The sequence below is a fragment of the Lipomyces arxii genome (genome assembly GCF_038497795.1).
Source record: "Lipomyces arxii strain Phaff 12-163 unplaced genomic scaffold V1512scaffold_7, whole genome shotgun sequence".
Classification (NCBI taxonomy): domain Eukaryota; kingdom Fungi; phylum Ascomycota; class Lipomycetes; order Lipomycetales; family Lipomycetaceae; genus Lipomyces; species Lipomyces arxii.
The window spans coordinates 236,724-262,811 of record NW_027117706.1 but is presented as its reverse complement, the minus strand read 5'-3'; the positions used below and the strand labels follow the sequence as shown (position 1 = coordinate 262,811).

At 42.1% G+C, this 26,088-nt stretch overlaps 13 protein-coding genes across 13 annotated transcripts; 4 read left to right on the top strand and 9 right to left on the bottom strand.

Annotated features, from left to right (window-relative positions):
* Positions 1 to 2,219: 2,219 nt before the first annotated feature.
* Positions 2,220 to 3,448, bottom strand: V1512DRAFT_207426 (GHMP kinase; the record flags this gene model as incomplete). Its single annotated transcript, XM_066913406.1, has 2 exons — positions 2,220 to 3,347; positions 3,398 to 3,448. 2 exons carry the CDS (start codon positions 3,446 to 3,448, stop codon positions 2,220 to 2,222), a joined length of 1,179 nt encoding a protein of 392 aa, XP_066771621.1.
* Positions 3,449 to 3,631: 183 nt separating this feature from the next.
* V1512DRAFT_286494 (WD40-repeat-containing domain protein) lies at positions 3,632 to 7,216 on the bottom strand. The gene is made up of 9 exons (XM_066918083.1): positions 7,048 to 7,216; positions 6,836 to 6,998; positions 6,062 to 6,784; positions 5,965 to 6,017; positions 5,554 to 5,919; positions 4,961 to 5,506; positions 4,739 to 4,910; positions 4,392 to 4,687; positions 3,632 to 4,342 (listed from the first exon to the last, which is right to left on the bottom strand). Exons 1-9 carry the CDS (start codon positions 7,069 to 7,071, stop codon positions 3,704 to 3,706), a joined length of 2,982 nt encoding a protein of 993 aa, XP_066771620.1. The 5' UTR covers positions 7,072 to 7,216; the 3' UTR covers positions 3,632 to 3,703.
* Positions 7,217 to 7,253: 37 nt separating this feature from the next.
* Positions 7,254 to 8,295, top strand: V1512DRAFT_238429 (cytochrome c/c1 heme-lyase). Its single transcript, XM_066914172.1, has 2 exons — positions 7,254 to 7,787; positions 7,838 to 8,295. Exons 1-2 carry the CDS (start codon positions 7,354 to 7,356, stop codon positions 8,112 to 8,114), a joined length of 711 nt encoding a protein of 236 aa, XP_066771619.1. The 5' UTR covers positions 7,254 to 7,353; the 3' UTR covers positions 8,115 to 8,295.
* Positions 8,049 to 10,389, bottom strand: V1512DRAFT_262592 (nucleoporin protein Ndc1-Nup). The gene is made up of 7 exons (XM_066916327.1): positions 10,147 to 10,389; positions 9,999 to 10,088; positions 9,790 to 9,949; positions 9,610 to 9,739; positions 9,396 to 9,553; positions 9,129 to 9,351; positions 8,049 to 9,078 (listed from the first exon to the last, which is right to left on the bottom strand). The coding sequence occupies exons 1-7, from the start codon at positions 10,313 to 10,315 to the stop codon at positions 8,182 to 8,184; spliced, it is 1,827 nt and encodes a 608-aa protein (XP_066771618.1). The 5' UTR covers positions 10,316 to 10,389; the 3' UTR covers positions 8,049 to 8,181.
* A 114-nt stretch (positions 10,390 to 10,503) lies between these two features.
* V1512DRAFT_262589 (uncharacterized protein) lies at positions 10,504 to 12,694 on the top strand. The gene is made up of 8 exons (XM_066916326.1): positions 10,504 to 10,843; positions 10,893 to 10,976; positions 11,024 to 11,080; positions 11,124 to 11,246; positions 11,298 to 11,661; positions 11,711 to 11,762; positions 11,811 to 12,335; positions 12,381 to 12,694. Exons 1-8 carry the CDS (start codon positions 10,586 to 10,588, stop codon positions 12,442 to 12,444), a joined length of 1,527 nt encoding a protein of 508 aa, XP_066771617.1. The 5' UTR covers positions 10,504 to 10,585; the 3' UTR covers positions 12,445 to 12,694.
* V1512DRAFT_291141 (guanine nucleotide exchange factor) lies at positions 12,583 to 14,336 on the bottom strand (the record flags this gene model as incomplete). The annotated part of the gene is made up of 8 exons (XM_066918247.1): positions 14,107 to 14,336; positions 13,984 to 14,060; positions 13,791 to 13,934; positions 13,630 to 13,743; positions 13,168 to 13,583; positions 12,990 to 13,120; positions 12,712 to 12,943; positions 12,583 to 12,685 (listed from the first exon to the last, which is right to left on the bottom strand). Exons 1-8 carry the CDS (start codon positions 14,195 to 14,197, stop codon positions 12,583 to 12,585), a joined length of 1,308 nt encoding a protein of 435 aa, XP_066771616.1. The 5' UTR covers positions 14,198 to 14,336.
* On the top strand, positions 14,192 to 16,747 carry V1512DRAFT_262584 (P-loop containing nucleoside triphosphate hydrolase protein). The gene is made up of 7 exons (XM_066916325.1): positions 14,192 to 14,346; positions 14,390 to 14,730; positions 14,775 to 14,968; positions 15,018 to 15,222; positions 15,271 to 15,364; positions 15,411 to 16,496; positions 16,543 to 16,747. The coding sequence occupies exons 1-7, from the start codon at positions 14,304 to 14,306 to the stop codon at positions 16,707 to 16,709; spliced, it is 2,130 nt and encodes a 709-aa protein (XP_066771615.1). The 5' UTR covers positions 14,192 to 14,303; the 3' UTR covers positions 16,710 to 16,747.
* On the bottom strand, positions 16,358 to 17,271 carry V1512DRAFT_262579 (uncharacterized protein). Its single transcript, XM_066916324.1, has 5 exons — positions 17,195 to 17,271; positions 17,133 to 17,144; positions 16,978 to 17,085; positions 16,825 to 16,927; positions 16,358 to 16,776 (listed from the first exon to the last, which is right to left on the bottom strand). Exons 1-5 carry the CDS (start codon positions 17,234 to 17,236, stop codon positions 16,745 to 16,747), a joined length of 297 nt encoding a protein of 98 aa, XP_066771614.1. The 5' UTR covers positions 17,237 to 17,271; the 3' UTR covers positions 16,358 to 16,744.
* A 385-nt stretch (positions 17,272 to 17,656) lies between these two features.
* V1512DRAFT_193954 (DUF1783-domain-containing protein) lies at positions 17,657 to 17,947 on the bottom strand (the record flags this gene model as incomplete). The annotated part of the gene is made up of 1 exon (XM_066913147.1): positions 17,657 to 17,947. A coding segment is annotated over one exon (291 nt), but the record flags the coding sequence as incomplete, so codon positions are not given.
* A 2,999-nt stretch (positions 17,948 to 20,946) lies between these two features.
* V1512DRAFT_262573 (mitochondrial 54S ribosomal protein bL36m) lies at positions 20,947 to 21,480 on the top strand. The gene is made up of 2 exons (XM_066916323.1): positions 20,947 to 21,232; positions 21,282 to 21,480. Exons 1-2 carry the CDS (start codon positions 21,029 to 21,031, stop codon positions 21,351 to 21,353), a joined length of 276 nt encoding a protein of 91 aa, XP_066771612.1. The 5' UTR covers positions 20,947 to 21,028; the 3' UTR covers positions 21,354 to 21,480.
* A 56-nt stretch (positions 21,481 to 21,536) lies between these two features.
* On the bottom strand, positions 21,537 to 21,919 carry V1512DRAFT_207650 (uncharacterized protein; the record flags this gene model as incomplete). The annotated part of the gene is made up of 2 exons (XM_066913415.1): positions 21,537 to 21,740; positions 21,797 to 21,919. The coding sequence occupies 2 exons, from the start codon at positions 21,917 to 21,919 to the stop codon at positions 21,537 to 21,539; spliced, it is 327 nt and encodes a 108-aa protein (XP_066771611.1).
* A 264-nt stretch (positions 21,920 to 22,183) lies between these two features.
* Positions 22,184 to 24,756, bottom strand: V1512DRAFT_207367 (uncharacterized protein; the record flags this gene model as incomplete). The annotated part of the gene is made up of 11 exons (XM_066913404.1): positions 22,184 to 22,256; positions 22,309 to 22,477; positions 22,528 to 22,577; positions 22,626 to 23,239; positions 23,286 to 23,423; positions 23,468 to 23,607; positions 23,655 to 23,749; positions 23,796 to 24,108; positions 24,158 to 24,401; positions 24,450 to 24,593; positions 24,655 to 24,756. 11 exons carry the CDS (start codon positions 24,754 to 24,756, stop codon positions 22,184 to 22,186), a joined length of 2,082 nt encoding a protein of 693 aa, XP_066771610.1.
* Positions 24,757 to 24,975: 219 nt separating this feature from the next.
* Positions 24,976 to 26,027, bottom strand: V1512DRAFT_291136 (40S ribosomal protein uS17). The gene is made up of 5 exons (XM_066918246.1): positions 25,917 to 26,027; positions 25,726 to 25,843; positions 25,548 to 25,663; positions 25,376 to 25,495; positions 24,976 to 25,322 (listed from the first exon to the last, which is right to left on the bottom strand). Exons 1-5 carry the CDS (start codon positions 25,959 to 25,961, stop codon positions 25,254 to 25,256), a joined length of 468 nt encoding a protein of 155 aa, XP_066771609.1. The 5' UTR covers positions 25,962 to 26,027; the 3' UTR covers positions 24,976 to 25,253.
* Positions 26,028 to 26,088: the final 61 nt, after the last annotated feature.

Here is a 26,088-nt window from a genome sequence, read left to right as displayed (position 1 = left end):
TCTAAACCAAGACCAGAGAGGTACAAGGTACTTCAAGAAGATTCAAGTAGGTTAATCGTTACCCTGTGTGCCGTGATTGTTTCTCGAAATACTGCTCAAACTAAATCAATTGATTAAAAACAGTGTGAACAGCTGTAATCATTTTAAACAGTCAATGACAGCATAATAACACAAAGCAGTCAGTATACCATCCCAGTTACTAACGAGATCCCTATAAAAAGCACATTCTGAGTGCAGCTAAAGACAATCTGGCATAATTATCAATCCCTGAACTTTTCAATATTAATACTATCAAAATATAAATTTTAGTGTATTATATATATACACACGAATTGTACACGCGCATGCTTATAAATACAGAGAAAGAGAGAAAGAGATTGAATGTAAGGAAGTGAAGCAGATGGAGAGAGTGATTGACTGAGAACTATTACTGCAATCTATAAACTGGAGAACCAGGATCTGGAAGACTGAGAAACTAAAACTTGGTATTGCGAGTTGAGACATTTATCACTGAAGAGACCTATAACTGAGCATTGAGGAACTGTGCGCGGCCTTTAAGTCAATGGCTTGGCTGAGAACTGCGGACTGTCAACTTAGCGTCAAACACCTGAGGATTGAGATTTAACGACCAAGGCCTGAGTGTCAGAGACCAATAGTCATGTATAACTCGTGGTAACTTTGCGCTCGTATCTATCAGTTTATACACAGGATGCCTCTGCATCCAGTCACCTGCAAATCTGGGCTGCTGTGCTGGAGGGTGCACGCGTCGACGTTCGGGCCATCGGCTGTCGGACACTGAACAGTACAGTGTCATCATTCGTGGTCAAGGAGGCATCCTTGACATTACGTTCTAAGCTGCATGGTAAGTCCAGCAAAACTTAGAGCACTTGACATTGACTGCACAAGATAGTCCTGACCAGACAATTCCGGTTCCGCCCACAAGAGGATGTCCCCGATGCTTGACACCAACTCAACGGAGTCGGTGTATGCCCAAATTGGCGAGTCAGCGCTATCGTCGCTGGCTACAAAACACCCTTTGGTCAAGTGTCGTCAGTCGCATATTGGTCTCTGTTTACTGTTATTTGTCCTTGAATTGACGCGTACGCAATAGATAATGCATATATTTCGGTCTAGTGTACACATTCACAGCCACCTGTGCAGCTCTACCTAACATCTACGTTTTCACCAAATAACACCGCGTTGTTATTATCAACGCCCGTAGACATGTAAAGTATTAGCTAATATCGCAAACGTGAGAATAAATCTATTTGCATCTTTTCAAATTCATCGTAAGAAATGGCGTTCCCATTGAAGCCGCACGACTCAAAAATTTCTGTTTTTGCTAACAGTAAGGTTTAATCTCTTTCCTCCTCCTACAAATCTCTCACAAATTTTGTCACGGTACTAGGGGCTTCCTAAGTTATTTTACTGTTCCCATTAATGATGACGTTATAGTTTTGCGTAATTTTATTTGTCTTTAGTTGTGCATTTTTTGACTTATGAATCAGCACTCTACATCAAGGAAGATAAAACAATAACTGGCTTGTAGCGCTTAACTTTTTTGACCTACAGTATTAAAAGTTTATCACTTAGCTTACATCTCAGTCAATTATATCTAGCTTATTCAAAAGTCTTCTAAGACTGCTAGATCTGTTCAATAATGGTTCTAATCATGTTACGATAGCAATCGCTGCCAGTCGTGTTAACTTCCGAATTACTTGTAGACCCAACAAAATGATTCAAGCGAGTAGAATAAACTTGCGTGGATACCAGAAATTGTAATAATTGCTGTTATTAGCTTGTCAATTATGTTGAATGGTGAAAAAAATTGATAGCTCCATGGCTGTCCTTCGCCAGTCGTCAGTCGTCTTCAGCGCGTTGCAAAACAGTGACACGATAGTGTATTAGTTAATTAAATTTCAGTGCACAAGCAAAAACATCAGGAGCCTAAGATGTGTGTATTAGTGAATGCAGGGAGCTGCAATACATCCCAACACCAGTTCACCAATAATTCCGACTCTAACTTTGAAATGTGCAGACTCATATTTGTATTTGACAGTTGTATTATTAGAGTAGCAAAACATCATATTATTAAATACACTTCAGTGATAAGAAGTAGCTATAGTACATCATGAATGGCAAATGTAGCAGCAATCTTACAAGATAGCTAACTTTTAGGTTTTCGGACACGCAATGAACATCAGTTTTGACCTACTACTTCAAACCTTAGGCAGACCGTCAGTCCCAATTAAGCTCTCTTCTGTTGGAATTGGTCCAGTTCCGACACTGCTGAAAATGATGCGACTGACCGAGTTTCTCAAGTAATCAAATGAAGTATGGTCGATTCCTTCAGGGCACGAAGCAATGGCAGATGCAGTGGAAGCCTTGCTCGTCCAGGATTCAAGCTCAGGAAGTGCTGCTTTTAGAAGTCCTAAAACAATCGGTTCGTCTTGTTGCAGATAATACAGAACCGCGTTTGGACCGGCGTCAAAAGTGTACGCAGCAACAACTCGCCCATAAATACTGTTAAGCTTTTCAATGATACCAATAACCAAACGCGAAGCATCGTTAAGATAGAATACTGGTGGTGAACTATCTAAGCAAACAGCATGAAACTGATTCGAGTCTCGCATGGTAAGTTGGCCAAAAGTTTCAAAGTCTTTGTTGACAATTGCTGTCGACATTTCGATAAATCTTTCCGGCACAACAACATCTGCTCGGAACTGGAACAGCGTAGAAGTCTTTACTGTAGTCTGCATACCTGTTGTAGAAGACGTCTCCTTCTTGGCAGCGGAAATGACAAGAATCGCTGCCCTCATGTCAGGCCAGTCCTTTTCGGTTGCAATTTGAACAGCCCGAGAGTCACTGCCGTCAACTTCTTTTCCCATCTCCCAAGCGACATAACCACCAAACAGTGATCTGCATGCCGAGCCTGAGCCTTGACGCGCAATTCGAGAGAGCTCGCCGGGAGACTGTGGGAGTTCATACAGGTCAGCAATCGCCCGCACTAAAGCCGCAAATCCAGCAGCGGACGATGCAAGACCAGCAGCAGTTGGGAAGTTGTTCTCAGAAACGATGTGAATGTGATAAGTGCTCAATGGTGGCAGTTCAGACTTGGACTCTTCAACGCTCCGTCGTAAAGCGCGAAGTTCCTTGAAGCACGCCAGCAACCGAGGGGACGAAACAGACTCTTCTTGTCCATTCAACCACAGTCTGTCACTTGTAAACGATTCAGACGCTGCTGCAGTAGTCAGAGTACGCAAATCGTCTTGTGAAAGAGTAACTGAAATTGAAGAGTTGGTAGGCAGATTGAGCTTGGTATCTCTTTTGCCCCAGTACTTTAGGGTCTAAAAGAGACAGGTTAGACTCGTTCTTATAAACTCATTTCCATACTTACAGCAATATTTACCGGAGCAGTAGTAGAAGCACTATAAACCTTCACAGTCATTGTAATTATTCAAGTATACAAGAGATCTTGAAAGCGTCAAAGGCGAGTTCAATCTTTGAACTTGAAGTCAAAGCTGGCGTCTAGTAGTAAAACTATATGTAAATAAATGGGGTTTGTGTTGTGAGGCTCAAATTACTGGGAAGTCTTATCAGATCAAAGATCATACATATATCCAAAGCTATATGGATAGTAAGATTGCAACCCCCGTAGAAATTTTCTATTATACAAATCAAAACTTTTCTTGTTCTATTATATCTAGCAACTCCAAATAGCCAAACCATTTCCACCTATCAATAACGTTTTCTGGCCATGTCCTGAATGAACAGCAGAACAACCAGTATCTGAGACTGATGTATAATGCTCATCAATCAAACTGAGATTATCGGAACCGGTCTTAGACGCTTTCCAGATTCGCACTCGCTGATCAACCGCCGTCGACATGACTACACCGTCAGCCAATTCCGATATTGAGGTCACCGTGGAGGCGTGAGCGGATGGGATTGACGATAGACGGCGTACCAAGTCGAAACTGCCTCCGACAAAGTCTGATACGCAAATGCTGTTGTCGTCTCCTCCAGTAATAATCAGAGTCTTTCCCAAATCTGACGTACTTGAGCTATTCAAAATGCAGAATGATCGCACACTTGATTGATGAACTGGGATCGACCAAACTGGAGAAGGAAACTTCAAATTCTTTTGTGCCGTAGTCGAAACTGACTCAAACAACGCCGTCAAATCCCAGCCTGTAATAAATCCGTCTGAGCTTCCAATCAAAAAGTAAAACTTTTCAGTACTCTTGTAGTAGACGCAACCGGTCTTAAAAATACAGCAAGTTTTGTATCTACCGGAAGATACAAGACAGAATTCTGCAGTTGTAGTGTTAAACGACCATATCTATAGTAGTGTCAGTAACCAGATTGCTTAAGATAGAACTTCGGCATACTTTTATAGTTGAGTCTGAATATACTGTGACTAAAAAGTAGTACAGCTGCCCATCTTTCTCAAACTCTTGAGCGACAAAGTCCATTACGCGCAAATCTGGCATTGCACTTTGAATCGGAGCTGACGCTAGAGGGTATAAGTAAACGTTGTGACCTCTGGTGGTAACCTTCCACACGGTAAATTCTTCTCTAGCAGCACTTGAAAATAAGTAGCAGCCATTGGCCGACCACTTCACTTCTTGAATTCCGGAGACATGCCAACGAAGCACGCATAAATTCGTCAAAGTGCCAGACGTAACTGCAAAACATATCAGTACTCAGACTCGCAATCACTACTGAAGATACAAGCCTTTTCCAACTCGGATACAAGAATCTTCAGCTCCTGTCGCCAGCAAAAACTCATTCGCGTTTTCGTCGAAATTAGAGGTCGAAATTGTTCTTATTTCACGACCATGACTTCCATTTTGTGGTGTTCTGTTTAAAAGCTTTGTAGTTGCATTTTGCGCCTTGATCCAGCATATCTATAAATGTAAGTGCTACACTCTTCTCTAGCTAATAATTTTTGACTTACAGAAGTAGACTTTGTGTAGAGAAATTCAAATGCGTTTGCCGAAACAATTGTGAAATCCCAGTGACGATGTGCTCCACCGCAGACTTCTGAAAACATCTCGTACTGCAAAGTCTCGTTCCAAACAAAAAAATAGTTGTTTCTGAAACCCCATGCAATCAATTCTGTATTCAAGTATGCAGCGCCTTCAATACCGCCTTTAGCAAGACGATTTAATGAAAGCTTTGTTAGGTCCGCTTCTCCCTCTGAATCTATAGAAATACTGCACACAGAGTAACTTCCATTTCTAGAAGTTACCAAGATGTCGCTAGTACTCTCCACTGAGTATGTCATTGTCAAACTGGTGATTGTATCGTCTGATATAATTCTTCGCCAGCATTTCATAGCATTCTTCGGCTCCGATTGTGGAACTGTGTCGTATAATGCCACTGCTCCAAATCTGGAGCCGATGATAATGTGCTTGCCATTTGCATTCACGATCGCCGATGATATTGGAAAGGTTGCAGGTGGTGTCAGCGCTAGCGTGAACTCTGGCTCCATGATCGATTCCTACGCCGATTAAATCTGTAATCATAAAGACATATAGCAGCACTTACTTTGAAAACAAATAGAGACCAAGGAATGTCAGCGCTGCCATATTGTACTAGTAAATATAAAGATCCATCATTGTTAATTGTTATCATATCGAGCACTTTTGATGTAATGCTAGTAGGTGCCCTAATCGTCTCACATTTAGCACTTCCGTCAGTATGTATGACGTACACGACTCCATTTCTGTCTCCAGCGCAGATGTATGGTTTGTCTTTCCATCCTCTCAAAATGCTATATCCTGCAAGATCAGAGTTACTGTACACGATACTCCAAATTGATTTAATTTCATCTAGAAGTATGATATGGCCCAAAGCTGTAGAAAATGCGCATGATGTATTGTTTGTTGTAATATATTGCTTAATCTGTCCGCACTCGAGCCTGTTAGTTTTAAGCCAAAGAGGCCCATTAGTACATACCTGGGTATTCACGTTATCGCATATGCTATTGAACGAAATTGTTTCTCGTAATTCTTAACCTAGTCAGTTCAAATTTCAAGTTCGTAGATTGACGTACTTGATTGTGAAGGTTTTTCAGATACATCCCAAAGTCTAATAGCACCATCTGCTCCTCCAGTCGCCACGATGTCTTCATCAACCTTGCATACGGCAAGAGACCATATATTCCGGCCACTATGACCTTCCCATACTTGCTGACATTCCAGTGTCCCGTTGTCATAAGCCCAGACACGAGTTGTATTATCCTCGCCAGTACTTATGATGCAGTCATCCGACAAATACTCTAATTGCCATATTCTGGACAAATGTCCCCAGCCCACGGCAAGACATTGCTGCGTTTCCAAGTCCCAAACTCGAATTGATCGGTCGTCGGAGCAACTAATCAATTTTGAGCCGTCCTTGGAGAAGCAGACATTGAATATTGACCCTTCGTGCCCCCGTAGCTTTATCGCTTTCTTTGTATCATAAACTGACCAGATTTCTATTTCTCCAAATACAGTTCCGGCAGCAATTATAACGTCTGTGTCGTCTGAAAACACTTCGGCTGAATACAAAATGCACTCGACTGATTTTGCAACAACCTTTTCTAGCGATTTTCGATTTAAATTGATCCGTAGCAGCAAATTATGTGCTGTAACCAAATATGCATGATCTCCTTGGCAATGACCTGCCATAAGCCAGTCTTCCATAACATATTCCTTCACTTTATGCCCATCTAATAACTGTACTTTTGCGATGAACGCAAACGAGTAAGCCCCCCATACTAAAATAAATTCCGCACCTGCTCTCAAATCAGTCACTGTCTTTGTTACACCCGACATCTAAATCGCACCAACTGCTATGCCTTGAATTTTGCTGCGCTTGAATAAGTTGATCTCAGTTATTAGCTTGCCAGTTTGCCAGTTGTACATCGCAAGTGATGTACCACAGCCTGCCAGTAATTTTTCAGCATTACAAAATGCCAGTGCAGTCACTGGTCCGTAAAACGACAGTTTCTTTGTTGTATTAGCATTATCGTCGTGCTATACTTAGCAAACTATTTACCTTGATATTCATAGCTTCCTTCATTGCAAATGAAGTCTTTTGCAACCATTAAAAAAACTACCAAAATACTCAAAAATAATCGTTAAAATACTCTTCTATAAGTCACTATAATTCTTCATGTTATTGGCCGTAGACTATTCAACCAAACAACTAGCAATTTGTTCTTAATGTTCAATCAAGTTCAGATTTTTTAAGCCGCACGTCAACTAATTGCCGGGAATTTAAAACAATCTTGCATTGAATAAATTACTAATATTTATTCTGAACTACTCACAAGCATACGGGGGCGACATCACGAAGACTGGAATGGCATCTAAAAATACGGCTAGAAGTGATAGCTGTCCAGTAAATCACAACGAAAACCAGGAATCATGTCCGGCAAACCATTCTTCCCGAGATGTTTGGCTTAAGAACAACTCGCCAGGCGCGATTCCCTCGAGTGCACAGCCAATCACACTGTCTACGGCTGAAGGTCTAGGAAAAAAACGGGAGATATCATCTATTCCTCGTGCAGACTCCATTGCCGCGTATAATGGCGGAGAAGGCGGTCATGGAGGTGCCGTCAAAGGCTCTTCGAACTGGGTCTATCCTTCTGAAGAAATGTTCTTCAACGCAATGAAGCGGAAAAACTGGGACCCGAACGCAAAAGACATGAAGTCAGTAGTACCTATCCATAATGCTGTGAACGAACGGGCATGGATGGAAATTTTGAAATGGGAAAGCACGACTGACGCTGGGAAGTAAGGCATTGAATCAGTTGAACCGGCAAAGATTTATATTGACATTACAGGTGCGGAGGTCCCAAATTGGTGTCATTTAGTGGTGACTCTAGTAAGGTAACACCCAAGGCGAGAGTAAACATGCTGTTTGGATATCAACGCCCATTCGACCGTCACGACTGGGTAGTTGATCGGTGCGGAAAGAAAGTCGAATACGTTATTGATTTCTATTCTGGAAAACCGAACCCTTTAATTCCTGATATTCCAAGTTTTTATCTTGACGTGAGACCAAAATTGACTGCGGAAGGAGCATGGATGCGTTTCCAAAAATTTGTTGGTCTGACGTGAGTTATAATTATGGAACGATAACCAATATGTATAAAATCTGATTTTGAAGGCGTTGATAGCAATTGTATTATATATATCTCTTACTGATTTTACTGATAGTGGAACCCCGTCTATATACATCAGCAGATACTGACATCGACGAAAGATAGTCGTTAAACTTCTTATATATACCTTCAAATGCTTCAAGAAGATTTTCTGATATTTGGTCAATCTCTTCCAATTTTATAGAATCCTGCTCCCCCATAGGATTCATACCATCTTGAAGTCTCTCAATGTTGTCAACGTCAGACCAGTGTAAAATCGGTTGTTCGTAAAACTCCTCTAAAACTGTAAGCGTTTTGTCCAATTCCTCTAACACTCTTGGTATGTCTCGCTGTACAGTACCAAACGTGTCTTCGCTCATCGAATTCACAACAAGGTTTGATAAGCCAAAAATGGCGCTAGATACCAAGTCGGGATTGTTGATCAACATGGACACTCGGCGTTGAACTGTACATCTGAATGGCACACCCAGTGGAGAACGTAAAAATGTAACCGCATAAACAGCTACTTTACTTTTCACAATCTGAAAGTACGATCCACCTGTCGCGAGCTTCTCGATCACCCAAGACGACTGCGTAGCCTTGGGATCCTGTAAACTATCAAGCACTCGGTGTTCGTTTTTGACCGGTCCCGCCGGCTTGGTTCCTCTTGACAGAAAAACGTTTTCCTTTCGAACTTTTAGTGGAGCAGGTGTTGGACTTGTAAATGGATCTGGCTGCGGAACAGTTTGCTTTAGTTTTGACTGCTTCGCGTCTTTAGATCCTTGAGCAGTTTGAAAGCGTGTCCTCAAGTCTTGCAACACTAAAAGACATTCAGTCAATATCTGCTGCCAGGCTGTTGGCTTTTCTGTATCAATGTAAATAAGTTCTCGTCTTCGACCATCGCTGGAAGCAATGTAGGACAACTCCTGAAACGCCGCTGCCTACTCACATTAGTCCACGTCGCTAACAATAGCTACTGTATAATACATACTCTTGCAAAACGTCTTTTGCTGACTCTCAGACCCGAAATCAGTGTTCCATTTGGATCGTTAGATTTGCTACTGATACATTTCCCGCGATGCAGAGCACCAACACTCATGTAAATTGTAAACAGGTCATTTCCAATATTCCAGAGGAAGTTCAGGTAAAATGTAAGTAGGAGGGAGTGAAATGGTGCAATTGGGAATGGCCCTAGAGCCGAAGATCTATGTAGCCTAATACTGTTAAAATTGGCAGAGAATTTGTTTACTCAACGTACGTCGTAAACATTCGAGCAAAAGATAACGACGATCGCCAGATGGAGCCGCGGAAGAACATGTACACTGGAACAAAACAAATTGAAGTAGCGACAGCACATAATGCTGATTTTTTTATTGCTGGAACAAAGGCTTTTTGGACCTTGGACATCGGATTTGCCTGACTGGCATAAGCTTGACGGAAAGCAGCAATAACAGCGACAGCTGACAACATACCTTCACTTTTGCAAGCATGATCCTGTCTTGGTCTTGAGCCAAATGTAACGTAATATAAATGAGAAAAGTAAAAATAGACAAAGAGTTTAGATAAATCCGTTTTTCGTTGAGCTTTGTCAGTTCAAACTCTCTTATTATGCATGTTAGCAGTTGCTACCTTCATGCGTAGCTGGAACATACTGTTTTGGTAGAAATATGCTGAGATTTGTAAATTTTCCATAATATATGTATGCTAACAAGCAACAGGATATTCCATAGACTATGAATGCCCTTACAAAATTGATGTGAATAAGTCGACTGTATATTTCGGTTGCCAGACTAGATTTGACAGTATTTTCGACTTAGTGAGTAAGCTTGATTTGATCTTTAGAGTGAACGCATCATCATACCATGAAGCCTCGCTTTCCGTATGCCGTAGACAAAAAACAGCGCCGCAAAACCGAGACCAACAGTAATTGGTGCGAAGATTCTCAGTATGGCTGTAAGTCGCATATAGTCAATTGTCTGGAATCTCAACAGGTCACCAGCAGTACTCACATCGTTGCAGCAGAGATACCAAAGCATTCAAAACAAAAACAGCAAACACAGTCAATTTCGACAGATGTCCAAATCGAACTTGCATCACGGAAGAGTAATAGACTTGATAATGCACTGGTTCTGGTCTTCCAGCAGCAGCTAGAGGCAGTGATCGAACAATAGCCACCATCGCGATCTATAGCTGTTATCTATTAAATTAGTTAAAAAGGCAGCAACTATATCGCATAATGCCCGATGTCCAATTATTTGATTGCAAAGTGACGTCTACGCGATTTATCGATTTTGCACAGGCCTAAGCCGGGTAATCAAACGCGTGGATTGAGTAAATGTAAACAAACCGTCGATTGCAGAATGGCACCGCGTCAAATTACAAGCGGCGCAAAATATTTAGCTGTTCTAAACACTTCACCAAGCTTTTGCCCTCTGAACTTGGTTGAAAATGCCTTCTCCTGGTGGGCAACAAAATCTTTCACCTATTTTTCGTGAGCGATCTGTGACCCAGTGGACTCCAGTGCAGCTAAGGGACCTGAAAGCTAAATTAGAGCGTCAACTAGGTCCAGAGTACATTTCTGTCAGACCAGCACCAGGTGGTGCCCGTGTTCATTATTTAGAGGGTTGGAAGGCTATCAACTTGGCAAATGAGCTTTTTGGTTTCGACGGGTGGTCATCTGAGATTCGAAATGTATGCGTTGATTACGTACGATACTCCTTATGTTAACTGTGACGACAATAATTAAAAGAATTAGGAGGATGTTAAGGAAAATGGCCGACTTGACGTTGGACTATCAGTAATTGTTCGCATCACGCTACGAGATGGCACATTCCATGAGGTATTGAATGAAGTGCTTCAGTATATGACACCCACTAATTCGTGAAGGACATTGGATACGGACACATAGAAAATGCAAAGACGAAATACATGGCATACGACAAAGTAAGTAGGCTATGAGCTATATTGCATTTCTTGACCATTTTAGTGCAAAAAAGAAGCCACAACAGATGGATTAAAAAGAGCACTTCGAAATTTTGGCAACTCTCTTGGAAACTGCCTGTACGACAGCAGCTACATCAAGCAAGTCACTAAGGTCCATGCTCCTGCAGTAAGTTCTGGTTTGTGCTAGTCGCGCTACTTATTTAATTACATTATTTAGCGCCAGTTTGATCCTGGTGAGCTACATCGTGCCCCAGATGTGAAGACTGCGCTTGAACAGCTGCGCCGACGGAAGGATAAAGAGAATGAACGAGAGCAAGAACAGGCACAAAATACAGAGAATACAGCACTTACAACATCTAACTCAGGCCAAGGTTCCAGTCGGCCACAACACCCCAAGCCAGAGAATCTGCCTAACAGGCCACCAATCAGACCTCAAACAGCGCCAAGCCATATGATGAACCAACCCAGACGACCGGCAGTACACACTATGACAAACGAGTCTAATACACCGAACATACCTAGAGAGCAGGCCGAGTTTGATGAAATGGATTTTGGTAGCGATCTGATTGAAGAGTATAATGGTAAGAGCGGAATTTATAAGCACAGAGTTCATAAGAGGTAACGAAACAGAGTTTGATGAGTACAACATAGGCTTAGACGATTTTGATTTTGAAATTAATTCGTGAGTACTGTATTAGACGCTGATAAAAGTGAAGTTTAACGGCATTAGCGTGAACGGAGAGATTCTTGTGTATCCAAACAACGAGTTAAACGAGGCACAGAACAAATCAAGAGATGACACTAATGATCGTCAAAGTACTCCCTGTGACATCAGAGTACTGAGTGATGTGCCGCCCAACCTGCAGAATTTTACAAATGCTGCAAATACTCCACAACCTGCCAAACCGAACAGCGCAAATAATGGTTACGGTGAAGATACCCCTAGTGTCGATAAGGTAGGGTTTTTCAGTGCACGAGTAGCAGAAGCGGTTCAGAAAGACGAACCATTAGATGGCAAGGCGATGTTTGATGTTAGTTTTCAAAGTCCGTCGTTGCGAAAAACAGTCGATCATTCCGTATCACGGCCAATCTTAAGATCAGCTGTTACCCCGCGGGCCAACTACGATAATCCACGTCTTAATAGCGGAAGAATGATTGGACGACCACCTGATCTTGGTAGTTCTACTGTGGGACATACCGGGCGACCATTGTTGTCAGTTTCATCGGGAACTAAGCGACCAGGCCCTTCACCAGAGTAAGTGTTTCGAAGATCTGGGTGCTTCAGACACTAAATATTTAGGATTGCTGTGGAGTCGAATACTGGTGATTCTGGAGAAGAAGCTTTGAAGCGACAAAAGATTTGAAGACAGGATGACAACGGTGTTAAGCTTGACGTTGAGCTTGACGTATATATTATGATTGCTGTATCTAAATCGTTCGTGATCGTTTCAAGGATTTGAATTGATGATGAATGATAAATTTACATAGCTTGTACAGACCAATCAGTGTAGCTCCTCAAACCTTCCCGACTCAACCGCCGTTCGTATAGGGTTTTCCACTTTAACCACCCCATTTTGTCGCATTCTGATCACTGTCAACAATGCACTGTTCATGCAAAAAAAAAAAAATACCTTTCAAATAATACAAAGAGCCGTTCTGCCTCGCGCTCTTTCTCCTCGTCCGTCATATCTTCCAATGACGGCAGATCTTCGGCGTCCAATCGCTGGCCAGTAATAGGATTAATTTGTGTCATTGATGGGCTCTGCACACTGCCTCCTGTGAGGTCGTCCGGGATAGGAACATTATTCGTCATTAAAAATCCAATTGCATAGCCGAGACCAATATTATGCACAAACTTTCTCACTGAATTTATTAGTATGGTAGAATCAAAACATAAAGCTATCCGTACCGTCTTGCTCACTGAGATGCCAGAGCAACTGGAATATTACGTCCTTGCTTTTGGAAAGAGCAGGATCTGATGTAGCTTGCAGTAACTTAGCAGCTAGCGAAGCTGACTGCCCCAAAGGCCTGTCGCGCTCACTATAAACGTCAATAAATGCTTCAAAATAAATTTTATAAAACACTACCTGTCGCTTGGTATGACTTTGCTTTTGACGAATGTGATAGCAGATTCTGAGTTGGTCTTGTCTAACAAAGTAAGAATTAAAAGTAGCAATAGAGAGATTGAGTCATCTGTATAAGGCAAACTAGTCATAACCTGCTCTAGTATGTTGAACGTGATCTCGAGAAAAGAAGTTGGAGAAGTACTAGGAAAGTAAATGCCATCAACTACGGGAAGTTTTAACAAGCACGCCAGGATGTTCGACACCAAGTCAAATTTATGCGGTAGTCGTCTTACTAAGTCGACTAGTAAGGAGACAACAAGCTCACATTCGTCGCTTATAGTCGTATGGAGTAATATGTTGAAAAATAGCTTGCACGTTTCTTTTATTGCAGCATTTGACGAGTCTGATATGTCCCTCTTTGAAGCCTGGCGTAAATGCTAAATTTTTCAGCATAAGACTCCACTTTAAACACCTATCACGTACTTCAATCACATATTGTTGCAAGATCTTCGTGATGGAACCTTTAAAGCCCTTACTCCCCACTGTGGCCAAAAACATTACCCGCCCAACAAGAAATTCCTCGTCAATAGATGAATGCTGTTTAAATATCAATAACTACTCTAATAAACCACGGCCACACATACTATATATTGCTGAGCAAACGAAAGATCCCAATCAGCTCGAAGTGAAGGTACAAGCAATAAGGCATTGGCAATAACTCTTAACGCCTCTAACCGAGTTTGCGTATCATTTTGAATCGACGCATACTCCAAAATCACACTAATGTTCTTTATACAGTCAATTGGGAACTTTCTCAAAAATCTCACACAGAAGTACATCTTGATTGAAAAGCTCGACAGCTATTGTTTGATCGCGACCGGCAATTCTGAGGCCGGAAAGTGCCTGTAAGACATCTAGTCACAATAAGCCAGCTTAATAATTTACAGACACGTTACTTACTTAAATCAAAGCTAGGTGCGGCGCGTAAGCTACTTGAAGCGATGCGAAGTTGTTCGATCAACGCTTTTGCGTTGTCAACTCCCAAGTTCATGTTGCAGTATTAGCTTAAGGATCATTCCAGCGTATAATGGAAGTAAATCACTCTGTCGTAACAATTTACTTCAACAAATCTCCAAAAAAGCTATAAGAAGACAAGAATGCGCCTCTCAATGACAAACAGATCCGGTAAGGAGAAGGGAAGTGAGTATGATGTCTGGATTCAGGGGTAAATTAACTTTGCGAGTTGGGCATTTTGGTCCCAATAAGATTTTGAACACCACGCACCCCATCAAAGTCGGGGTCAGTTTGACGAGAATGGATACCAATGATGTGGCGGCAAAGCTGACTAAAAGGTTTAAACAGGCATTGACGAAAGAGCGGGAAGAAGACATCGCGCAGACACAGGCACAGATTCTGGCTCTACCTCCTCGGACTCTTGCTCGACGAGGACTGGCGATTTTGAACTTGAATGTGTCCAATATACGAAGCGCTATGGGCGGCACAATGGTGCTTGAACTTGAACCTGACAATGCAATTACCTCTGAAATTGACAAAATTGTCGGCATTCGGACTGGAGACATCGTTGTAAGCCATTATGGTTTCTGGTGGCATTGACCTTACAATTATAGGCGATAGAGAAAATGCCCTCGACTACGGAAAAGCGGACCAAGCAAGCAAACAGCGCTAGGGTAGAAGGCGTCATTTTACGTGTTACAGCTTCTACAATCTCGGTATCAATTGAAGACCAATTTGGAGACAAAGCACTGGCGCTAGACGGCCGACTATGGGTCGTGAAATTAGTCAATGCAGTGACATATACTCGGTACGGGGAATATTATTCTGATTAGTCTTGTAATAACCAAGATGCATAGTATGGACGAGACTTTAGAGAAACTGTCCAAGTTGGTCGCACCAACTCGACTACAAAAAATAGTGATGGGTACTGTAAAACCTACTAGTGTTAACTCGATTGATCCGCTTGAGTTCTTTGACGTTGGTCTTAATGAATCCCAAAAAGAGGCAATAGCATTTGCTTTAAGCGATAGTGAAGTATCTATAGTTCATGGGCCGCCTGGTGTATGCTTCATTGTTCAAGTAGAGATATGATAGCTAACATATGTCAAGACTGGAAAGACTTATACGGTTATTGAAATTATTCGTCAATTAGTGAAAAAAGGCGAGCGTGTGCTGGTATGCGGACCCAGTAATATATCAGTCGGTAAGCTAATTTTTTGTAATCCATCATGGTGAAAGCTAACAGAAAGATACGATTCTTGAGCGTCTCGACAGCTTGGTTCAGTCGGACAAATTGCTTCGCGTGGGACATCCAGCGCGCATGCTTGCTTCTACTCAGCGCCATTCGCTTGATCTTATTCTTCGTACATCCGAGCCCGGCCAAATTGTACGCGACATTCGACATGAAATTGATGATAATTTCTCAAAGATCAAAAAGACACGGTCAGGTCGCGAAAAATCAGCTATCTATCAGGACATCAAACAACTACGCAAAGAGTACCGCTTGCGCGAAAAGAAAGCTTTGTCACAAGTTTTGAACTCGGGATTGGTTGTCGTGTGCACATTGCATGGTGCGGGGAGCACTTTTTTGTCTGGCATTGAATTCAACACGATCATTATTGATGAGGTATCGCAAAGTTTGGAACCACAATGCTGGATCCCTATCATTGCACACCCAGAAGCAAAAAAACTGGTAATTGCGGGAGATAATAAGCAATTACCACCGACTATTAAAGCTTCTTTTAATGAAAGAGTCTTAGGCACCACACTGTTCGACAGACTGGTTGCCGCCCACGGAGACAAAATCAAGCGATTGTTGAATGTGCAGTATAGAATGAACGATATCATAATGCAATATCCGTCTGAAGCGATGTATGGTGGTCAGCTAATTGCAGCCGATTCGGTCAAGGACCGTGTGATGGCTGATCTGGAGTACGTCAAAGCTTCAGAAGAAACGAAGATAAAAGCTTTGTGGATTGACACTCAAGGCGGCGATTTTCCAGAAACGGAAGACGCGGACGACAATGGCAGCAAATCGAATGATCTTGAAGCATGGCTGGTCATGCAGCAGATTACAATGCTGGTAGACCAAGGCATAAGGTTAAGTGACATTGGCGTTATATCACCATACAATGCGCAAGTATCTACGATTGCAAAACGGGTTGAGGCATATGTGGAAAAGAGCATAAAAGGAGTGGTTGGCGTGGAAGATGGGATTGAAGTTTCGTCAGTAGATGGGTTCCAAGGTCGTGAAAAAAATGCAATTATTATATCTCTTGTAAGAAGCAACGACGTTGGAGAAGTTGGCTTTTTGAAAGACGATCGCAGGTTAAATGGTTCGTGTTTGGATTAAAATGGTTTCAGTGTGCTCACTCGATTTAGTTGCAATGACACGACCGAGACGGTATCTCTGCGTGATTGGCGACATGGAGACATTATCACGAGGCTCTAAGTTCCTGAAAAATTGGACAGATTGGGCATCTGAGCACGCAGAGATTCAGTACCCAGATGTCGGCGACGTTTTGGAATTGGCAATGCGGTTGTCATAGATATGTATTGTACAATAGATGTAATCATATAGAAATCACCTGGCTTTGCTTGCTTGTAAGGAAGCTTCTGCACAGCTGTTAGCATTTATCTTATCATGAAGGGAGAAAAACTTACCTTTTCGTGTCGCGTCTTCTAACAGTGTTGTGTCAACTCCAGATGCTGGTAGATGCACATATCGCACGACAGATCCTCTTATAAAGACATTCTTTACTGCGGACTAACACGCATTAATCACCTTTTCGGCATTTGAATGCATTTTAAACTCACCAAATGTGGGTATTTGACTTCGTCCAAAACAGATATATCATCCAACTTAATATTTAAAAACTGATCCACAGATTTTAACGTGCCACGAATCGACATGTCATTCTTGAGCTAGAAGTATCGTTAGATCTGAATTGTGAACATGTCGTAGTTCGCACCTCTATTACGACCTGGTTTGTCTATTAGTCGTACACACATCACTAATCATTAATATACGCACTTCCTCATCAATTAGCGTCTTGAAAAAAGAAAAGAACAGCATCTTGACATAAAATTAGCATTCAACGATACAAATGCTACAACTCAAACAATCCCCGGTAAGTTAATAACCCTTACCCAACATTTGTATTAAGAGATAAGTTACCCTCTTGAATGCAGAAGACAAAGAAACCCTGGTTCACTTCGAGACTGGAGATCCACTCGAAAAGTGAACCTTTTCACGCAAGACTTGGGATCTGCATTTGTAAAGTTCTCTTACAACAGTAAACTTACGAAGTCCAATATAAAAATACTGGTTTATTTTGACATAAAACAGCATAGAAAACTATTCATGGTGACAAAATGATTGAATTTTAGATCATTCCCCTAGCCATAACCCTACGCCGCCCTAACCACCATCTCAGTTAACCCTTATAAGTTCGTGATGGACAAACATAAAACCAGCGTCGCTCGCGTCGTCTGAGATCAGGGGCGTGTTTTCGTCATTCATGAGGTCTATAGTCTGTCCAGACTCGAGCTCGAGTTCCCATGCGACGAGTTCGAACGGGTGACCGCGTTCCCGCCGGATGGATCTGAAATGCAGTTTTGCTGGTATACCTTTCGACCCGATCACATTGTAGCTCAAGTTGACATCGCCGTGGACGATGTCGAGCGAACCCGAAATCCACGGGACCGGGTCTTTGAACCTGATGTTGGATCCCAGCGTTTGCCGTGCAAGTTGGCTTCGTCTGGCCGAGTAGAGTGTTGAGTGCACAGTTCAACTAACTGACCAGTACATAGAATTCTGGCCGCTAAATAAGCAAGATCTGTGCAAGATAGATTAGTAAATTTGGTGTTTTTACTGAAGACTCATTTGAGCCTGAGGTTAAGTCTTAACATTTAGAGCAAATCATTTCGCTGTTTGGTGTTAAATAGTTAATTGCTGAACGAGGTTCTCGTCGAGACTTCGCAGTACGGGATTTGCATCAATAGATGAAAAATCAACTGGAGCTTATAAATTTCCTTATAGCGACATCAAAGCGCCGTTGCATGTTTTGCGCTGTACGCAGACCAGCATTATAAAAGCTACAACAACTGCTTTATTTCTAATAATCTGGTTTTGTCTGACTTGTATAAAAAATACCCCGAAGACAGACCGAGATTAGTGAATGCTGCTACCGACATAAGTCGTCCCAATACGTAGAGCCAGCTTACTCGGTGTTTAAAGAGCAGGAAATCATAAACACATAAATGCGCCAAATAACGACATTCAAATTAACTGAACACAGGAAAATAAGTTGAAAAGCTTTAGTATATCGGAAAGATTCCAGAGATGTATGAAGGACAACTGTGGGGAAGAAAGGCATGAAACCCTATTGTTAGCAATAACCGAAACTTCTGAGTTGTGCGGCTTCACTGTGAAGTCGCATCCGTACATGAATGTTAGCAAATGCAAATAGATTAATTTACACATTTACGATGCCGGCTAATGCTATTTGCACATACAATCTGACCTAATATCGTTGACACACTTTTGATTTTGGCTTATTTTATCGTAGTATATCTAGCTAAAAAGTAGGTGTTCAATACCAACTGTACAGGCAACCGTGAATACACAGTCAATGTAAGAGCATTATATATTGCGTGCAATTGAAGAAAAAGTTGGCAAATTGACTTAGATTCAGTTACTGAGACGTGAAGCTATATTTGACTTACAGTCAAGATCCGCAAAGACGATAGGGATGCGCTGCCTGATTAATAATCATGCCATGCATCAACAATTTAACTAAAGCTACAACAAAAATTTAGTGAAAAGTAAAGAGAGATAACTATATTGAAAAATAAAAACACACATAGACATATACACACACATACACACACACGCAAAGACAGCTCGCAGGTCCCCACCCGCAAAATTGCTTATACTCGCATTGCATAGAACAACACAAAGACAGAAATCTGGCTAGCAGTCAAAGGCCAAACCTCAAATAGCCAAAGACTACTGAAAGATGAGTCGAAAAGATCAATTTAATATCCAAACGATCGCGAACAGAAAGACATGAAGGATACCAAAGCAATGCCAGACCGATACTGGACTGGTGTCAGACTGATACCAAACGGTACCAAACACAAACAGGTAGGAAAAAGTAGCAAGAACAAACCAAAATGCCAAAAGACGCAGAAAAGCCGGAAAGACACAGACACAAAAAGACACGAAAATCTGTGATCACAGCGTCTTAAGTCTTGATACACATACAAACAGTGCGTTTCTGTCGATACTCCCTAGTCGCGACTGACGACACTTGACCAAAGGGTGTTTTGTAGCCAGCGACGATAGCGCTGACTCGCCAATTTGGGCATACACCGACTCCGTTGAGTTGGCGTCAAGCATCGGGGACATCCTCCTGTGGGCGGAACCGGAATTGTCTGGTCAGGACTATCTTGTGCAGTCAATGTCAAGTGCTCTAAGTTTTGCTGGACTTACCACGCAGCTTAGAACGTAATGTCAAGGATGCCTCCTTGACCACGAATGATGACACTGTACTGTTCAGTGTCCGACAGCCGATGGCCCGAACGTCGACGCGTGCACCCTCCAGCACAGCAGCCCAGATTTGCAGGTGACTGGATGCAGAGGCATCCTGTGTATAAACTGATAGATACGAGCGCAAAGTTACCACGAGTTATACATGACTATTGGTCTCTGACACTCAGGCCTTGGTCGTTAAATCTCAATCCTCAGGTGTTTGACGCTAAGTTGACAGTCCGCAGTTCTCAGCCAAGCCATTGACTTAAAGGCCGCGCACAGTTCCTCAATGCTCAGTTATAGGTCTCTTCAGTGATAAATGTCTCAACTCGCAATACCAAGTTTTTAGTTTCTCAGAAGTAGATTTTTGAGAACTCTTTTTAAACCAATTGCGCACTGATTTGAGCTTGCGCATGGTCTCAGTCGCTTTAGTGGATGAGATGGGAGTGGTCACTCCATCAAATGACGCAGCTGCCCTAGGCTTGAGATGAAGGGCACGGCGCCAGAGGGACTTTTTGGACGTCGGCCAGCAACACGCGACTGGTCGGAATTATGGGCTACAGTGTCCTTGATATTGAACTTACGGCGGGCGGCCCGTCTTGGAGTGGAACCATGAACGCTTGATTCTATTCTCTTCCGTCTTAGGAAGACCCCCGTCGAGGTTGTCGGTAAGGACGGAAGTTGGGCCAGTGTCTGCGGTCGTGGCCGAAGTGGACGAGGCGGATACGGGTAGTGCAGGACATTGCGGTGGACGACACAGCGTAGCTGGCGCCGGTTTACAGCGGGGTATTGGAAGTGACGTACTCGACTGCCGAAGTAACTCTGGGAGGTTTGAAAAACATTCTGGACGGTTGATTAGCTTGACTTTGATAGGTTTTAATGAAGGAAAAAAGAAAAGTTAGCGGGGCAGCGCGACGCGTCTGGAGCATACCTGCCATTATTTACATTCTACCCAATTCAACTAACGTGACCAATTGCTGGTATGGTCTCTTTCGCTGTTCTGATTACTTTTTACTTGTTTATTGATTTTGGTTGACTTTACTCAGGTGTTTGATAATGCTTGGTTTACGCTTTTTTTAATACGTTAAGCGTAGAGAAAAAAATGTAAGATGTCCTTTAACACAGAAACCGTTATTTGTTTCTGTGCTTACAACTCTAAACTCGAAGCTCAATATCTACCCCTAAAACATCACGTGATATATTATTTGCTGGCACCACACCTAACCCACGTTTGATTGTGGTTGAAGATTGTAATTTTCGTGAAGCGTAAAGTAGTAAGACCAATTTCGTGCAGCTGCTACGAATGATCCTTCTAGTCACAGTAGCGAAAGCATGATTTCTCAGATTCTGTCATTTTCGAGAATATCAGCTGCGTTCTTGCGGCGTAATGCAGCTCCAGGCGTGTCATGGTCTTCGCAGCTTCAGAACCGGCTACAACAAGTACGAACTTCCACAATCAGAGATGTGTCAATAGTGGATTCGTCTAGGGGGATTAAGGTGCGGTCATCGGTCAAGAGGTTATGTCCAGACTGTTACGTAAGTTGTTTGGAAGCGGTTGTTAAGACATAGTCTAATGTGACTATAGATTGTTATTAGAAAGGGAAGAGTACTTGTTCGATGCAAGGCGAATCCTAAGCACAAACAGCGTCAGGGTTAGATCAAGTGAACTGGCGCAGTTAGTTGAGCCCGAGATGAAGTTTGTTATTTTGATTTTGTATATAGGAGTTCTCTTCGACGTTTAAAGTATATAATGCATGTCCACGGTATATATTCTTTTACAACTACTTCCTCGTAATTTTACTGCGATATCGGACAATTGAACTGTAGTTTACCAATTATATTATTGTATTTCAAAGTTGGTTATCCCCAATTCGTCACTCAGCCCTTGTGTGTTCACTGCAAGTGCCTTCTTGTTAGCGTCGACTCGTAAAATGTATTGTCCTGGAATAGCAATTATGCCAACATAACGGAATCCCTCCTTTCGTCTCGACTTGAAACCAATCGGTAGTCGTTCTGTAGCGTCACTCAATATAATGTTTTGTTCCTGTTCGAATCAGTAACACATAACTTCAACTAATTCTGCAGTTCTGCAATACATACATTGTCTGTCGCTATTAGCGGGCCATGAAATTGACGTCCATCGGTGGTCGTCACTAGAAGTGGGACTGATATGAATTGTGAAATATTTATGCCACTTCGCGGGCCTCTACTAGAGGAATCCATAGTACGGTAAGAATTGATCCTGATACGAGATAATTGCTTTAGATCTGTACCGGCAATTGACTGTACAGACGTTCTGCTAAAAATATTACCGCATGCAGATACGCGTGACTCAAGTGAGGCCACAATCTAGCTTTTCAATTGTGTGAGTATGTTTATTCACATGTATCGCGGGCCCATCGTAAGACATGAGTTCTAACCCTAACCAGCTCCATTTTTCACTTACATGGCAACTGGGTATATTATTACAACAACTCAATATCATGTCTACTCTCTACCGTACAATTCCGTACGTTTGGCATGTTCCAAGGGTACAAACTTAATAGTTTTGTTGTTATACCTGGGCACGAAGAGTTAGTCTGTAGCACCCTTACTCGTTTAACCAAACTTACCCATAGTCTATAAACAACTCTTCGCCTTCCTTTATGCGTCGCTTGGCAAAAAAGGCAATTTTATGTATACCGTTGACAAGCAAAATGCGTGCATGACAATTAGGGCTGTGTCGCGAATGATTTATGAAACGCAACTTGTCCCCAGCTCTTGTTGCATCGACACATTGATCTGTGTATGTTAATGGGAGTGGAATTTAGCGCTAACACATCAAAACAAACCTTTTGATGACTCGAACAAAAAGCTGACTCCGCGCTTGTCGTATAACTTGCTAGTGGGATTAGTCTGAATATCTGAGAGATAATAGACAGTCATATACCCTCGTCTTTCTGCTTCGTCTTGCGAAATCAATTCGCCTTTGTATTCTCCAAGATATTCATCTTGCTTGATTGGCTCTCCCATAAAGAGCCCCCAACCTGCAACATTACTCGGACCAATAATCACTCTCTTGCCAAGTCCCCTCTGTAAATTCACATTCTTACAGAAACGCTTGTTTTCGACAATGTCACGATTCTTAGGATCCAGAATTTCGTCAGCACCACAAGTTCGACACAAATCAGGGTCGCACTCGCGATTCCATTTAAAACACTCGCACGCGCTTGTGCCGCACCTACTCGCGGTGCATCGACAGCCTCTCCATCGTCTGGGACACGAAGCCGGACATGCGCAAGATTTCTCACAAAACACTTTGCTAGATACACATGCACAATTAACGCCACATGGACCCTTGTGCATACAAGGACTAACGTTTCCACGCTTGAGGTGGTTACCACTTAAAGAGCAATCGTCTGGATATATTGTAGACGCCTTTCGTTTCCTCTTATGTAACCCTTGTGGAGTATATGGATCTGACAAGTTTAACCTGGATAACAAAGGTTTATTAGCCTTAAAATATTTTGGCGTCAGCTTAAGTTCATCTAGCTTGAACTGAATCTAAACAGAGTCAGCTAACATCTCTCGTACCAACGCAAAGTATAACCTCGTAACATGGTCTCGTCATCATGGTCGTGAGCAAACATGATGTTCGATTATTGCTCATCATTACACCGCCGGTCATCTTAATGAGTGATATCTCACTGTCGGACCATCGTTGCAACAGCTCGCCTTTGTCCGATTTCTACAAATCAGCTTCTGCAGAAAAATAACTTGTCTAGGCATTACATTTAGATAGCAGTCAGCTGAACAAGGGACTAGATCCGGTAAAAGTTTGTTTGCTGCAGTGGATAAGTTTGAAGTATTAGTTTCCTGTAAAGTACTGGTTCTGAAACTTCCATTGTCACCCATAGTGAGGTAAGCCGGCTCTTTAGCACGATCAGCACAGTGAAGCTTCTCTAATCATATTTATTACCGTGCCAAGAACACTCGTGCGTGTGACAGAATGGGCAATGCAGTGATGAGTAAGAATCAAGAGCATATACTGGTGATGACTGAAAGCTTCGCAGCCTGTATGAAGTTAAAAGTGAATACCAAAACTCTGAACGTGACGTACGATGATCTCTTATCTTCAATGAAAATGTCTGTAGGATACACGTTGAGTATCTCAAGAACACTGATTCTAGTCATGTCTTTAAATATGCGACAAATCATATCGACCTTTGCGAGACTGCGGTTGTCCAGCTTTCTGGTATGCTCTCTCAGTAGCTTCTTCTTCTTCTCATCCATTTTAAACTTATCAGGCATCACCAATTTCTGGGATTGTGTATTAGAAGTAACGTGATGTAGAAAGTATCCCATAAGTTGACTTTTGGACAGTCCGTATCTGGCCATTAACTCTAAGAAATTGACAGACAAAAACCTGGCTTCTAAAGCAAGCAGTCAGAAAAAGCGCCAAGCATGTTATTTACGCCTCACTTTCTCGTTTGAGTAGTTCAAAGTGACTGTCAGTTCTGTCCTCAAACATTTCTTCCAAATTCAGACCGTCCTCTTCGCCATTCTCGCCAAAATAAGGCAAGTATCGCAAAAACTCATCATCTTCAACATGTATTCCACTGGAAAGTGGTGTGTAACTTTTGTATAGCGGTAACGCCAATTGACATGGAATCGGCACAGACTCAAATCTTAGCTGTCGTCTCGTATTTTCGTGTTTCTTAAACGACTTTCTGAATCAGTGATAACTGCAAGCACTAGCATACTTGATACATACATCCACCGTAAATTTCATCACATTCTTAGGCGAAGTCTTAGCTGTCGGCATAAAAGCAGACAAAGTATAATCACGGTAACTCCCTGTCATAAACGCGTCTTCCACAATAGCACCTTTACCTTCTCGGGCGCCTTTAATAAGATTCTAATCAAGTCAGTTAACTTTAAAGTTTTACTCATAGCAATAACTTATTGACGCTTCATACGTTGACTTCGCTTTCATGGATCTGGCGCACTTCAGTGATGTACTGGCGGAACTCACGGCGAATCGCCTTTTCGCTGAAATCCCCAAATCGAGCTGTCGACATAATTGCTTATGAACTACAATAAGTCTTTGCTTTGTAAAGCCTGTCACCCAATTATATTTAGCATTATGCAACTTGACGCTTTCGCAGGGATGAATGTTCTGTATATATTCCAGGGGTATTCTGACAGAAGAAAAGCTCAAGCGTCTATCGTAGCTAATCAGCCAGAACTACATCGTTTCAAATATCAGGTTCCTTGAACAAATCATGGTCACTATTCTACGATACAGTCGTGAGCCATAAAGTTACTAATATGCTCACTGTTGAGGTATACAGCATTCACTCTTTTGTAGTGTGCCCGTGCCCATGGTAAAACATTCAATCTCTAACGGTATTCCCATATGCAATAGAAATATGCAGTACCAGCATAAGCGAAGATCAAATGATATAACAAAATCGCTTCATAATTAAGATTAAGTCGTGAACAGTACCATTTAACTCAACATAGATTGTACAATATACATGCTATTAAAATAAACTCCAAATAACTTTTTTGTAATCTAGAATTTGTTGAACTGCTTCTTTCCTCCCTCAGTACTGTTGATTCTAAGAACGTTGAATCGGACAGTCTATTATACATGTTAGTATTATTCTATATTTACACAACATTAGACCAATGTACCTTGGAGATAGGTCGGCACTGGCCAACAGTGACAACATCACCGTCAGAAACACGGAAAGCAGGGGAAACGTGAGCAGCAACATTCTTGTGTCTCTTCTCATATCTGTTGTACTTGGGAATCTTAAGAACAGTTAGAATTGATATGAACAATACCAGAAGCAGGCAAACATACGTAATGAAGATAGTCCCGTCTTATGATGATGGTTCTGTGCATCTTAGTGGAGACAACAGTTCCAGTAAGAATACGTCCACGGATCGAAACGAGGCCAACAAATGGACACTTCTTGTCTATAACAAACCGAGTCAGATTTCCTTCTTTTTGAGTTCCAATTTTGTAATAAAATCCATACCAATATAGTGTCCAGTAATAGCCTCCTTAGGGGTCTTGAATCCAAGACCAACTTCCTTATACCAACGCTTGGTAGACTTCTTTCCCTTGGTCTTCGCGTTAAGGAAGATGTGAGGTTGCTATAAACACATTCATGTCAGCATACTCTGATCCATAACATAATTTGTTTATGGTTATTTTGACTGTAAATACCTTCTGGAAAGCACGCTCAGCCTGAACTGTCAATTCCGTTGCCATTTTGAATTTGGTTGTTGATGTTGTTGAATGGACGACGTGGTGTTCAATGTCGATATTCCCACAGCTAACGATTCGTGTACACAAATTGCTTCAAACTGCACGGCAACAGATCAGCGTGACTGCGAAT

What these genes read in the sequence shown, in the direction of transcription:
- V1512DRAFT_262579 (XM_066916324.1), bottom strand. Translation starts at nt 17,236, where the DNA reads ATGCTGTTCTTTTCTTTTTTCAAGACGCTAATTGATGAGGAA. An exon ending in AAGTCAAATACCCACATTTG is followed by an intron (nt 16,928 to 16,977) that starts GTGAGTTTAAAA and finishes AATGCGTGTTAG; the next exon opens with TCCGCAGTAAAGAATGTCTT. An exon ending in AGAAGACGCGACACGAAAAG is followed by an intron (nt 16,777 to 16,824) that starts GTAAGTTTTTCT and finishes ACAGCTGTGCAG; the next exon opens with AAGCTTCCTTACAAGCAAGC.
- V1512DRAFT_262592 (XM_066916327.1), bottom strand. Translation starts at nt 10,315, where the DNA reads ATGGTGGCTATTGTTCGATCACTGCCTCTAGCTGCTGCTGGAAGACCA. An exon ending in ACGGAAAGCGAGGCTTCATG is followed by an intron (nt 9,950 to 9,998) that starts GTATGATGATGC and finishes TTACTCACTAAG; the next exon opens with TCGAAAATACTGTCAAATCT. An exon ending in TTTGCTCGAATGTTTACGAC is followed by an intron (nt 9,352 to 9,395) that starts GTACGTTGAGTA and finishes TAACAGTATTAG; the next exon opens with GCTACATAGATCTTCGGCTC.
- V1512DRAFT_286494 (XM_066918083.1), bottom strand. Translation starts at nt 7,071, where the DNA reads ATGAAGGAAGCTATGAATATCAAG. An exon ending in AGGAAGCTATGAATATCAAG is followed by an intron (nt 6,999 to 7,047) that starts GTAAATAGTTTG and finishes AATACAACAAAG; the next exon opens with AAACTGTCGTTTTACGGACC. An exon ending in GCGATAACGTGAATACCCAG is followed by an intron (nt 5,920 to 5,964) that starts GTATGTACTAAT and finishes AACAGGCTCGAG; the next exon opens with TGCGGACAGATTAAGCAATA.
- V1512DRAFT_262573 (XM_066916323.1), top strand. Translation starts at nt 21,029, where the DNA reads ATGATTTCTCAGATTCTGTCATTTTCGAGAATATCAGCTGCGTTCTTG. An exon ending in GGTTATGTCCAGACTGTTAC is followed by an intron (nt 21,233 to 21,281) that starts GTAAGTTGTTTG and finishes ATGTGACTATAG; the next exon opens with ATTGTTATTAGAAAGGGAAG.
- V1512DRAFT_238429 (XM_066914172.1), top strand. Translation starts at nt 7,354, where the DNA reads ATGGCATCTAAAAATACGGCTAGAAGTGATAGCTGTCCAGTAAATCAC. An exon ending in AGCACGACTGACGCTGGGAA is followed by an intron (nt 7,788 to 7,837) that starts GTAAGGCATTGA and finishes TTGACATTACAG; the next exon opens with GTGCGGAGGTCCCAAATTGG.
- V1512DRAFT_262584 (XM_066916325.1), top strand. Translation starts at nt 14,304, where the DNA reads ATGCGCCTCTCAATGACAAACAGATCCGGTAAGGAGAAGGGAA. An exon ending in ATCCGGTAAGGAGAAGGGAA is followed by an intron (nt 14,347 to 14,389) that starts GTGAGTATGATG and finishes TAACTTTGCGAG; the next exon opens with TTGGGCATTTTGGTCCCAAT. An exon ending in AATGCAGTGACATATACTCG is followed by an intron (nt 14,969 to 15,017) that starts GTACGGGGAATA and finishes CAAGATGCATAG; the next exon opens with TATGGACGAGACTTTAGAGA.
- V1512DRAFT_291136 (XM_066918246.1), bottom strand. Translation starts at nt 25,961, where the DNA reads ATGGCAACGGAATTGACAGTTCAGGCTGAGCGTGCTTTCCAGAAG. An exon ending in CTGAGCGTGCTTTCCAGAAG is followed by an intron (nt 25,844 to 25,916) that starts GTATTTACAGTC and finishes ATGTGTTTATAG; the next exon opens with CAACCTCACATCTTCCTTAA. An exon ending in GACGGGACTATCTTCATTAC is followed by an intron (nt 25,496 to 25,547) that starts GTATGTTTGCCT and finishes ACTGTTCTTAAG; the next exon opens with ATTCCCAAGTACAACAGATA.
- V1512DRAFT_262589 (XM_066916326.1), top strand. Translation starts at nt 10,586, where the DNA reads ATGCCTTCTCCTGGTGGGCAACAAAATCTTTCACCTATTTTTCGTGAG. An exon ending in AATACATGGCATACGACAAA is followed by an intron (nt 11,081 to 11,123) that starts GTAAGTAGGCTA and finishes TGACCATTTTAG; the next exon opens with TGCAAAAAAGAAGCCACAAC. An exon ending in TTTGATTTTGAAATTAATTC is followed by an intron (nt 11,763 to 11,810) that starts GTGAGTACTGTA and finishes TAACGGCATTAG; the next exon opens with CGTGAACGGAGAGATTCTTG.